This window comes from Sabethes cyaneus, chromosome 1 (genome assembly GCF_943734655.1).
Source record: "Sabethes cyaneus chromosome 1, idSabCyanKW18_F2, whole genome shotgun sequence".
Lineage (NCBI taxonomy): Eukaryota > Metazoa > Arthropoda > Insecta > Diptera > Culicidae > Sabethes > Sabethes cyaneus.
The window spans coordinates 173,049,635-173,060,794 of record NC_071353.1 but is presented as its reverse complement, the minus strand read 5'-3'; the positions used below and the strand labels follow the sequence as shown (position 1 = coordinate 173,060,794).

The 11,160-nt window shown below is 39.3% G+C and overlaps 2 protein-coding genes across 2 annotated transcripts; one reads left to right on the top strand and one right to left on the bottom strand.

Moving 5' to 3' along the window:
• Nucleotides 1-504: 504 nt before the first annotated feature.
• On the top strand, nucleotides 505-8,082 carry LOC128732449 (homeobox protein Hox-A7). Its single transcript, XM_053825698.1, has 3 exons — nucleotides 505-1,192; nucleotides 7,674-7,816; nucleotides 7,897-8,082. Exons 1-3 carry the CDS (start codon nucleotides 505-507, stop codon nucleotides 8,080-8,082), a joined length of 1,017 nt encoding a protein of 338 aa, XP_053681673.1.
• A 50-nt stretch (nucleotides 8,083-8,132) lies between these two features.
• On the bottom strand, nucleotides 8,133-9,542 carry LOC128745088 (MKI67 FHA domain-interacting nucleolar phosphoprotein). The gene is made up of 2 exons (XM_053842073.1): nucleotides 9,341-9,542; nucleotides 8,133-9,273 (listed from the first exon to the last, which is right to left on the bottom strand). Exons 1-2 carry the CDS (start codon nucleotides 9,413-9,415, stop codon nucleotides 8,140-8,142), a joined length of 1,209 nt encoding a protein of 402 aa, XP_053698048.1. The 5' UTR covers nucleotides 9,416-9,542; the 3' UTR covers nucleotides 8,133-8,139.
• Nucleotides 9,543-11,160: the final 1,618 nt, after the last annotated feature.

Below are 11,160 nucleotides of genomic sequence, written 5' to 3'. Positions count from 1 at the left end.
CATCATCATTATTTCGATTTCCTCTTTTTTTTTTTGACTCGACTGAGTACCAACAAATAAAGATCGTCGAATAATACGTTAATTGCCCCAAAGTTTCAGTCGACATCAAATTCAAATAAATTTCCTTCATTGCGCGAAGAGATTTCTGTCGGTTGAGCAACGAAACGGGTTTTCAGTACGCAATGTGCAATTATAAGAATCCATTATCAACAGCACTTCTGCACTGAACTGGATGGGCCAGTTCTTTTTCTCGTTGTCGGTCTTGATCGTGGGGGAAAACATAGAGCAACGCCTACTCGACTGCATGACGATCACCGATTGGTTGGGAAACTGCCTCTTCTAGTCAGTCACTCTTTGTGTTCGTGTTCTCCTTTTCCTTACGACGATCGGAAGAACATGATCAGCAAGCTTAAAATGTTGTCTCTCTTGTTGTGTTTTATTTACTCGATGTACTTGGATAAAGTTGGTCGTATTCTCTTTGTTGGCTTCCGAAGAAAATAAAGAATGTATCCACATTTCTGTAAAGTTGAAACCCGCGATCATCACGTTCCCACGATGCCACCGGATTTTGAGAAGAGTTTCGCCGTACAAGAAGCACACCATGCAGAAGGATTCTACTTCGATACCTGCGCAACTACCAATCATTTGGAAAGAGTTGGCAGCATTTTCAACAGTTTTTATGGTTCGAATTCTGGAAATTATTCCTCCGAAGAACGAGATCTTTTCGCAAACTATTGGATTAAAAGTTGCACCTCATCGCCGGCTCAGGATTATTCGAAACTATCGTACGGTTACAATCAAAATGTTTCGTTTTCACATGATCGCCATTTTTCGGAAGCAAGTGGCTGTGCACAATATTTAAGTGATTCTCAGTGCAAGTTACCACAAAACATAAATAGGTTTTCGGAGTGTAGTTTTACTGTGAATAATCTACAACAGGAGACACCTGTACCGTCAAGTGGAATTAACTTTGATCAATTGGAGAATGCCCTAAGCTCGGGTTCCAGAAGCGTTTACACTACTAGTGAAACTTGTGATAATTATTGCAGTGATTTGAATAAAAACTCCGAACCAAATACGTCCTATGTTAGTAATCAGAATGTGGCCTGTAAAATTTCACCTCTAAATTGCTCGGATATTTCTTCACCAACAGCGCAATCGACAAATTCCAGTTCCAACATTGAAGATGAAGGTATTTTTTGTGTTAGATTAAAAGTCTCAATAGAATAATTTTCTCATGATGTTCTTTTTTAATCTCATCAGTTCTGACTGTAAACTGTAACTGTAAAATCAATTAGTGATATTTCGAGATTTTCATTAGGCAGTAATTTGTATGTTTTTTTTCTGTTTGGCAGCAAAGCCAAAAGCTGAGATTATTGTTGGCGTGAGCTTCATTGAAAGTTATCCGCCGTGCAACTCAAAAATGAAATGCTCTTTCATGGTTGTCGGATCAATGTCATTAATAGATTAAATTGTATAGGAATTATAAAATTTTTGTAGCTTTTGGCGACACAGTTTTATGAATAACATGTCTGTTTGCAAAAGTCTAGCAGCAGTTCTAGTGCGGTGTTTGCTTCTCTGTAATCCAGGAATAGCTTCCATAAAATTTATTTTCCATTCCTATGCATCGACACCTGATAAAACGGAAGTTCTTTGACTTGTAAGGGCTTTCACTTTTAGAGCCTCAAAGGCACAGAACAGGCAATATGAAAAATTAGTTCAGAACACATTTCTTAACATTTTAACATCAATATAACAGTATCTCGATCATGCGTCTAAGAGTTACCCTCTTTCAAAAATAAAACGTGAAGTAAATTGAGGAAAAAAAAATTTACAAATTTTGGCCACTTTTACTTTAAAAAAAGGACATCCAGAATGAAATGATCGACCTCAAAATTGTTCATTGAATAATTTATCTAGATGAAAAAAACCCCGGATGCACGAAAGGACAACTAAAGACCAACAAAGCCGTCGGAATGAATCGACTCCCGACAGAAATCTACAAAATATATACGAAACCACCAGCAACGACCCTTCACTGTATAACTTTCAAGATTAGAGAGTAGAAGAAACTACCGGAGTAGTGGATGGAAGGTGTGGACGTTGCCATTTTGAAATCTGTTTTTCTGGTTTAAAAATCTGTGGAAATCTGTAAAACTATCGAAAAAAATCTGTTACTAAATCTGTGTTACATAATTATGCTCCCATGAAGAAAAACTAGCATTTTAATGTTTTTGAACAATATAATTCATTCAATATCAGCCATACGCTTCGTAAATTTTGATTTTGATGTGCAGTAATTTCGGTTTTGTAACTTTCCCTTCTGATTTTTTGTGCCATTTCGCTTCCAGCGATAAAATTGATAAACTATTCTTCAACATGTAGCATATCTGTGAAAATCTGTGATTTTCAAAAATATCTGTCATCTGTGATCACAGAATCTGTGCTGACGAAACTGTGATCACAGAAAATGACGAAAAAATCTGTGAAAATGGCAAGGTGGTTTCTACGAAAAGGGCAAAATTTTCACACTCGCACTCCGATAATTTCTTCAGAGATGTCGAAAGTATAAAATGACAAACTGACGCAGCTGATCAAAGCAACCGAGGTGCGGGTGATATGCTAGTTGCGTGTTTCAGGGTCAAGGCCCAAACAGAATGCTGCGTTAACGCACCCGTCAGCGTCAATTTGACAGTAAACCCATGAGAAAAATGTCAGAATAACGCTGACGGACGCGTTGACGCAGCATTCTGTTTGGCCCTTCACTTTTGAGTCCCTCGAATAGCTTATCAACATCGCAGAACGCATTCCGGCGAGCGGGCATCGAAATGATAAAAACGATCTTCGCACAAGGCCCTGGACTTCGTTGCTAGAAACTTTGCGACGGTGCAGACAATCTATTTCGGACTAAAAACAGAGACCAGCAGTGGTTTTTTTTCTGTTGGGGAATTTTGAACTTTTATAGTTTATGCCATGTAAGCCATCTGCTCCGGTACGTTCCTAGTCAGGTATGATATGGTTTGCAAAACCGATAACTTTCCCGGGATTAGCAGACCAAACTTCACCAGGAGATAAACATTTAAGAATGAACAATCCTTGTTAAAAAATTTAGTTCTGCTCATGAGCGCACTACAACTGCAAAGCACATGGTTTGAACATCACATGTGATGTTTCGCTTAAAAGATTACAGAAGCAACAGATATCATTTTCAACCCGACCAATGTTCTCAAAATGATATCTACTTGGACAGTGCCCAGTTACTAGGCCGGTGTAGGTGTACAGAGCTCTGTGAGTTTTTCGGTGGCTTTTACGTTGAGATGAATGAACCTTTTTGATTGGTTAATATGCCGATTGGAGGCCGCTTTTGCTAATAGTCTTCCATTTTATTGCCTTATACATGGTTGGCAAATGGATGGATAATGCATAAAAAGGGTCTGTTGTAGTGGTCCTTAGCCTCTTATCCAGCAACTCCTATCCCTACCTCCACGTGCTTCCAGCCGGAGTACGAGCAACTTTAGCGGAGATCGGGTAACCTACCCCGGTAAAACATACATACCAACAGGGAAGGAGGCACAGTGTGTCTCGACACTTTAAGATGGCAGCCCCATCACGAGACACTGTAGCGTAGACCTTAGTACGGCTAGCACCCTAAAAACTAAAAAGAGTCAAGAAAATTCTATTCGGAACGAAATAAGGACATGGAATGGAAACTTGGTATCTGCAACCGGAAACCCGGAAACGTACATTGTCCACACGAAGGTAGATCTGACGACGAGGCCGCATCCGCGGAGCTAGGTATGGAAACCTCGATTGCACGAAATGATTGGTTTGACGGGGAATGCCAACAAGCGATAAAGAGGAAAAAAAGAGCTTGGAAAAACTATCTGAGCATATCCACGAGAGAGAATTTGGCCAAATATCGACGAGCGCAGAATGAGTTGACCACGATCCTGAGGAGGAAAAAACGCCAGCAGGAGGGCGGAGATCATGAGGAGCTGAAACAACTATTCCGGGCTGATGACACGTGCAAGTTTTACGAGAAGGTGAACCAAACTCGAAAGGGCTACACACCTAAATCTGACATGTGTAGGAACGAGGGAGGGGATCTAATCACAAACGTGCGCGAGGTGGTCAACAGGTGGAAGCAGTTCTTCGATGAGCACCTCAACGGCGATATATCAGACGGAGAGGCACCGGAGGAGTGGGTGGAAAGCGAAGTCGGCCCCAGCTACAAAAAGGGCGACCAGCTAGATTGCTGTAATTACCGCGGCATCACGTTGGTCAATGCTGCCTACAAGGTGCTCCCAAATCTTGTCTCGACGTCTATCCCCCCAATAGCAAGAGAATTCGGAGGGCAGTATCAGGTGGGCTTTATGGGGGCCCGTGCTCCTATGGATCAAATTTTTACTCTTCGACAAATCTTCCAGAAATGACGAGTAAAACGTGCCCACGGGCCGGCCACGTCGCAAGGATGCCGGACGACTGTGTAGTGAAATCCGTGCTCTTTAAGAACCCCACCAACACCAGGAATAGGGGGGCCAAACGTGCTAGATGGCTCTCAACCAGGTTGAAGCCGATTTGCGTGTGTCGAGAGGTCCAACGAATTGGCGTCGAGTAACCCAGAAGTACAAAGAAGAGGTGTTCAACGATCATGTCAAAACCTACACTACAGTTGGGGTTTATTGCCAAGGTAGCGAAGGACTTTTCGTATCCGTATTGCTGGAAGTCATTGTATTGTGCACTCGTTCGTCCAATTTTCAAAAATGCGTCTATCGTATGGCATCCTTTCCAGCTCACGTGGTGGCTTAGGAGTGAACGAGTTCAGAAACGAAACATACACCTGGTATTTTTTTGAAACGCTGGTTCTACAATTGATGAAGGGAAGGGCTTTCCCCTCCATTTCCAAAAAAAAATCTTTCTGCATTACTTTTCCTTACCGTCCCTTCATCAATTGTAGAACCATCGTTTCAAGAAATATTAAATGTTGTCTGACCGCATTTCAAGGTCATGACTAAAATCACGAGGTTTGGTCAATACACCTGGTGAAAATAGAGAAAGTACGGTGGGCCGGCCATGTCGCAGGGATACCGGAAAACTGCTACTTCGGCTCTATACTGCTAGAAGTAATTATTTCGCATATTTAATTTTGCTGACGAAATAGTAAATCTAAACATTATACACTTTTGTTCGACAAACCAATACTTCGAATACAGAATCTAGCCCAGCGGTGGTAGGAAATATTGTAATAAAAGCCCTTTTAAAAAAACCTCCAATAAAGTTTATGCGGAGTCCAAACTAGGCATCTTCGAGAAGGGGACGGACTAGCGCACAATACAGTGCTTTTAACCCTTAAATGCGCACGCTGAAAAAAATTCATTTAAAAAAACTTACTTATCTAAAGGCGGTAAGCATAATTTATTTTGGGGATGTTTTTCACTATATTGTTTTAAAGCAACATTGCGCATTTAAGTGTTAAGCAGACTGTATCTTTAAAATCTTGTTCCATTTTTGCACAAAGCGACTCGCCAGCTTTTAAAGTTATCATGAAATGGCGACGATCGAAAGCTAGTTTAGGACCTATAATAACACCAAGATCATTCATTGATTGATTGAAGATGATCATTGATTCGCATTTAGTGACACCAATAGACACAGAGTATTCACCAATTCACAAACCTATCCACAAGAAATTGAAGACGATGACAATCCTCGATGCAACAAATCGTCAAGTGTTTAGATTTTAAAACCGTCAGCATACACCTCTCTTTCAAGGACAGAAGAACATAATGAACAAAAGGAGTCCCAAGTTACTGTCTTGCGGTACAACAGATTTATTCGTAAGCGAGGACGATACCTTCGGGCCCAGTTTCACTTGCAAGATCCTGTCGCACAGTAAATTAGAAAAGTTTGGGTTTAAATAAAGGACAAAGTAGTCAAAAAAGGTCCCTCTCAAGAAGCTCAAAGTTCTCCACCAAACCATTGCCGGATATAGTAGATTTTCTCACATTAAATCTGCCAATCCTGTTTGTTTCTTTTACTCGATCACTTACTGATTACAGTCAATTTTCGTTCGTTGGGCTATCTTTAAGTGGGCTACGTTTTAATCGGGCTCCCGTTCAGTGGGCTGCCCATCTAAAACGAAGTCAAACGTCATTTCTGACAGTGTAATTTTTCTTCCGTGGAACTCTTGAATGCATTATTTCTAATGCAGAAAATAATTTGTATAGAAAATATTTAAATTAATTAAATGGAACACAGATGCAAGATGCAACATATCGTTATCTGATCATTTTTAAGCTTGATCGTCCCATTCATTAGCATATAGCATCACGGCAAAACTGTTAAATCCAATATATGTTAACATTGTCGTATGAAATTATACTCTTTACTTGTTAAACAACTAGAAATAAATTTCAACAGCGAAAAAATTGAGTTTCACTTTGACTCCGTGTTTAATATGGGTATATATTTTTATAATCCTTTCTGCGACGATTGCGACAAAAAATCGATGTATCCGTCGATTTCGACAGCTCAGCCCAATTAACGAAAGTCTTTCACTAAGTGGGCTAAGAGCTCAGTGCAATTAGCGAAAGTTGACTGTACTGGTTATTGATCTTCTGGTCATTCTATGTTATACACAACATTGTGTAACAATTATTTTTATTTTTTTAGGTTAGAAACACCTCTTCTTAGGTTTATTCGTTTATCCAGGTTTACTTAACTCTAGTTATTAACCCTTAGTCCTCGTAACGATTTACAACTGGAAAGCTGAGATATTAGTACTCTTGATATTCGGTCTAGTAACGTTCGACCGAATAATCTATATCAACTTTTAAGAAGTGGCTCATTCTGGGACAAAATTTTCTAACAAATGGTAGGATCTGGGAAATGGCTTTCTAGAGAATCCACCCAAATGGTGCTTTTAGGATAATGACTACTTTCTAGGGAATGGTTTTCTAAGAAATAGATTTCGTGGGAATGGTAAACAATCACGCCCACCGATATTCGAACATACGACGATTGGCATGTTGGACCAGCATCTTTTTTCAAAGCTAACTGGGAGGGACTTACTTATGACTTATTGGTCCATGTCCACTGATCCGGCAAAGCAAAGAAAGAGATAAAATCAGAGATTTCCATTACCGATGGTTACTCGCCATAGCTTTCATCTGTCACCAGAACCGGGTCTCATCAATAGCTTTCTAGAATGAATTCGTAGTTTTTAGCCGCAGATTAAACGTTTAAAAAAACTTTGTTAGTAGTATGCGTTACAATCAGATGCCCATTGCAACAATATCTAGAGCACAGGAGGGTATTTTCAGCCCATTAAGCGGTTTCTTCTATTTTTTCTACCTAGGCCTAGTTCTAGCGGAAAAATAACTAGTTCTGATGTTCTTTTAACAAAAAAACAATACATTAGTTACATTTTTGAGAAAATAGTTGTAACATGGCAAAATATTTATTTAGCGAAATAAAAAATATGCTGAATTTAGAAACCCTCCCGTACCTTGTATTAACTTCATATAACCATTAGTTGATCGAGATTTGAATCGCAAATAACCGGCACATAATGTGACAAAATCGAACTAGTTCTAATATTCTAGAGTTTTGCCAATTATATTTACAAGTTTGTTCTCGATTTTTACCCGATTTTCTTCCACTTTTTATTTCAGAAACTATCAGTCCACATCCTTATCGGAACACATCGAACGAAGACTGCATATTGGAAGAAGTACCAGTTGGCGACCATCAGAAAGCCAGTAAAACATCAAACGTGAATAACAGAAAAGAACGAACCGCATTTACCAAAGCACAAGTAATAAATTATCGAAATAATAGTCCACATACATAAAATAAGTATCACAGACTTACCAGAAATTTCTTTCCAATTTGCAGGTCAAGGCACTGGAGGCTGAATTTTCACACTCGAACTACCTGACTCGACTCAGACGGTACGAAATAGCCGTGGCGCTGTATCTCAGCGAGCGACAGGTGAAGGTTTGGTTCCAAAATCGTCGCATGAAGTGGAAACGGATCAAAACAGCAAATTCGGATAAATCAAAAGAAGTGCCTTCCGATTAGGGCAGACAGTCGATGATCGTTTTAATATTGTAATAAAATATATTTATCGGAGTTCATTCACTTTCTTTTCTTTTTGTTGATGTCCTTGGCTTTAACTTTCTTTACACTCGCGTCCTGCAGAAGCGCTTTTGCTGCTGTTTTTAAAGTGTTGCTGGTCTGTTCCTTTGATTTTTGTTTATTGGGTTTAACTTTCGATTTTTTCGTCACACGACCGCCGCTTGGTTTAGACTTTTGTGAAACTTTATCTTGTGCCTTTGGGGTGGACTTCAAAGCAGTCGCTGGTGCTGGCTGTTTAACTTTCTGTGAAGTATTCTTTTGAGCGGGCTTCTTCTCTGGTGCCGAAAGCTTCTGCAAAGCCTTACTTTTTTCCTTGCTGAAAATATCTTTCGTTTTGGTTGCTTGCTTCAAAGCGGCTGCCTTAGTCTCTGTTTTCTTAGTTTGCTCCTTATTTTCATCATCGTTGTCCGATTCGTCTACATCCCAGTCGTGATTTTCCAACGGCACAAAACAGGTTTCTTGATCTTCGTCAGAAGAGTCTTCTTCCGATTCCTGAGCTTTTACATTCTTAAGAAACTTTTCCAAACTATCTGCTTGTTTCTGTTCGGCAGATTTTTTCTTCTTAGACTTAGATTGTTCTTCAGCGGGATCCGACACAGGCTTCGTAATATCTGCTTTAGAGAAAGTAGGAATAACAGCAGTGACATCATAATCGACTCCCATTTCTGCAAATTTTTGCTTCGTCTTTTTCAATTTCGCCAAAGCTCTGTTATTGCGACCAACGACCTTCGTTTTTGTAACCAATCCATTACTTTTTGCCACCATTCGCTTCAACCATATTTTGTATGTGGTCGTCTCCTTTCCATTCGCATCATAAGCTTTTTCATACTTCCGAGGAATTCGTTTCATTCCTGCTGGCAATATTCCAGTTTTTAATATTTTACCAAACATAAGATAGTTGTTCATGGTTTCGGCAGCGATTTGCGCTACCTCCCGGTAACGGAACTCGACATAGGCATATCCTCGGCTTCGCAAAGTTTTCTTCGATCGAGCTACATGAATGCGCGTCACGTCGCCGAACTGCGAAAAGAATGACCGCAGCTGATTCTCGAAAAATCCGTGCGGCAGGTGCTTAACGTAGATGATACCTTTCTCGTTCCGTTCTTCCAGCTTTTTCATCGCTTTGCCGGCATTCTGTGGGGAATGTAAACAGCATGTAGGTTAACCGACAGTAAAATCTATCGAATAAAATCGTACTTACTTTGGCTGATAAGATCACTGGCTTTTTGGGGGACTTAGCCTTTGGCGCCCTGGATGATTTAACGACGGGAGGCATTGTTTTTGAATGGACAATAATTCTAGCGAACTGAACAGCACGTTAATGTAACTTTTAACTGACTTAACTCACTCAAAACTGATCAAATTAAAATGCACCCAAAAATACACGTGCGATCAGTGACAGTATCGAGCTGATGTTTTTAAATTCTGGTTAAAAAATGTAAGTACAGAGATGCCAAATATTAAAACAAACACTACCAGGTACAACAAGCATTGGAATGCTGTTTTAAAATTATCTGCCACAAAGGCCGAAAAACTATAAATTTTGAGAAGATCAAAGCTAAAGTTGCATAGATACTATAATTTGCAAAAGATATATATAAAACTATTAATAAAACCTGCTTTTGACGATCATTTCACATTGCGAATTTCGAAAATATGACTCTGGCAGCCGTGAAAGGCAAATAAAATGTTTTGACGTTTTTGCTTTTGTTGCTTTCGTTGCTTTCGTTTAAAGTTCGATGCCGATTATCTATTAACGAAACGTGAACGGAAGAGAACGTAACAGTCATCGCATGCACTTATCGAAAAAGAGCATCCGCAGGTAAAAGGAAAAAGTTTAGGTATTTATTTAAAATCTTTAAAACTAAATATTTACTGGTTACTGCCATTCTACCAGATGTCAGTAACAAGAATACCGCTTTAAAATTTTGTATTAATTTTACTGCTGGATTTTCGTTCGATTTCTGCTTCAAGAAACGAACAATGATGGCGCAGATTGAAAGATCTCACTCGCTTATAAAGGTTAGGGTAAATTTCGTTCCCAATTTCAACACTTTAAGTCCAATTTTCTCTTAAGCTTAAATCCAAACTCAATTTCAAGTGCAATTTGAGTCCAATTTATATCAAGCTTCAAGTCCAATTCCTACTTTAGGTTCAATTTCAAGTTTAATTCCATGTGCATTGCCAAGTCTACCCAGGTAACCAATAAGCATTAATATAAGCAGTAAATCAATCGTTTATTAGCATCCCTGGCGTTTTAGCATTTCCAATGCAATTTTAATGCAAGTCAATAAGCATTCAAGGTGCCTTAAATGCTACTTAAAAGCTATTTTGGCAAAATATGCGGCTACTTTACTACTAGCCCTCTTATAGTGCTGGGAATGGTTATTTGCAGCTAGTTACCGACAAGAAGATTTTAAATTGAATTGTGAATGCCAATTTACAACAGCTAAGCAGCCAAAAGGCTGATAAACAACAACCTGCAGTATGAAACGCCAAGGATGCTAATAAACGATTGATTTACTTATATACTAATGCTTATTGGTTACCTGGGAAGTTAATATTTTTGTTAGCTTAATCGAATGTTACTGATGTAAGTGCTATTGGTTGCAATAGTCCAAATCCAGTCTCAAGTCCAATTCAAAACCAATTCAAAATTGTATCATCCAAAGTACGATATCGCTCATAATAGTGCTATTTGGCATTAAATCGCTTCGGTATCCTCGGCGCACTTATTGCTTGGAAGATAACGAAAAAGTGCGCCGAAGATACCGAAACGATTACACACGAAACAGATTAAACACGCTAGATTGGTACAAACAAATCGCGTTTATGCGCATTGTCTGCATAAGTAAATGGTGTCATGTTGAGAATGACATTTGAACCATTTTTAATTTGCACGTCGTGCAAACCAACGGGGTGCAAATTAAAAAGTGTTCAGATTAAAAACGGTCAAACGAACGGGGGTCCACGGTAGTTTTTAAGGGCGAGAAAGTGCTTTGTTTTAAAATTGAAAAGAGC

Coding starts and splice junctions, on each gene's coding strand:
- LOC128732449 (XM_053825698.1), top strand. CDS start 505: ATGTATCCACATTTCTGTAAAGTTGAAACCCGCGATCATCACGTTCCC. Junction 1,193..7,673: donor TTCCAACATTGAAGATGAAG/GTATTTTTTGTG, acceptor TTTTTATTTCAG/AAACTATCAGTCCACATCCT. Junction 7,817..7,896: donor CCGCATTTACCAAAGCACAA/GTAATAAATTAT, acceptor TCCAATTTGCAG/GTCAAGGCACTGGAGGCTGA.
- LOC128745088 (XM_053842073.1), bottom strand. CDS start 9,415: ATGCCTCCCGTCGTTAAATCATCCAGGGCGCCAAAGGCTAAGTCCCCC. Junction 9,274..9,340: donor CAGTGATCTTATCAGCCAAA/GTAAGTACGATT, acceptor CATTCCCCACAG/AATGCCGGCAAAGCGATGAA.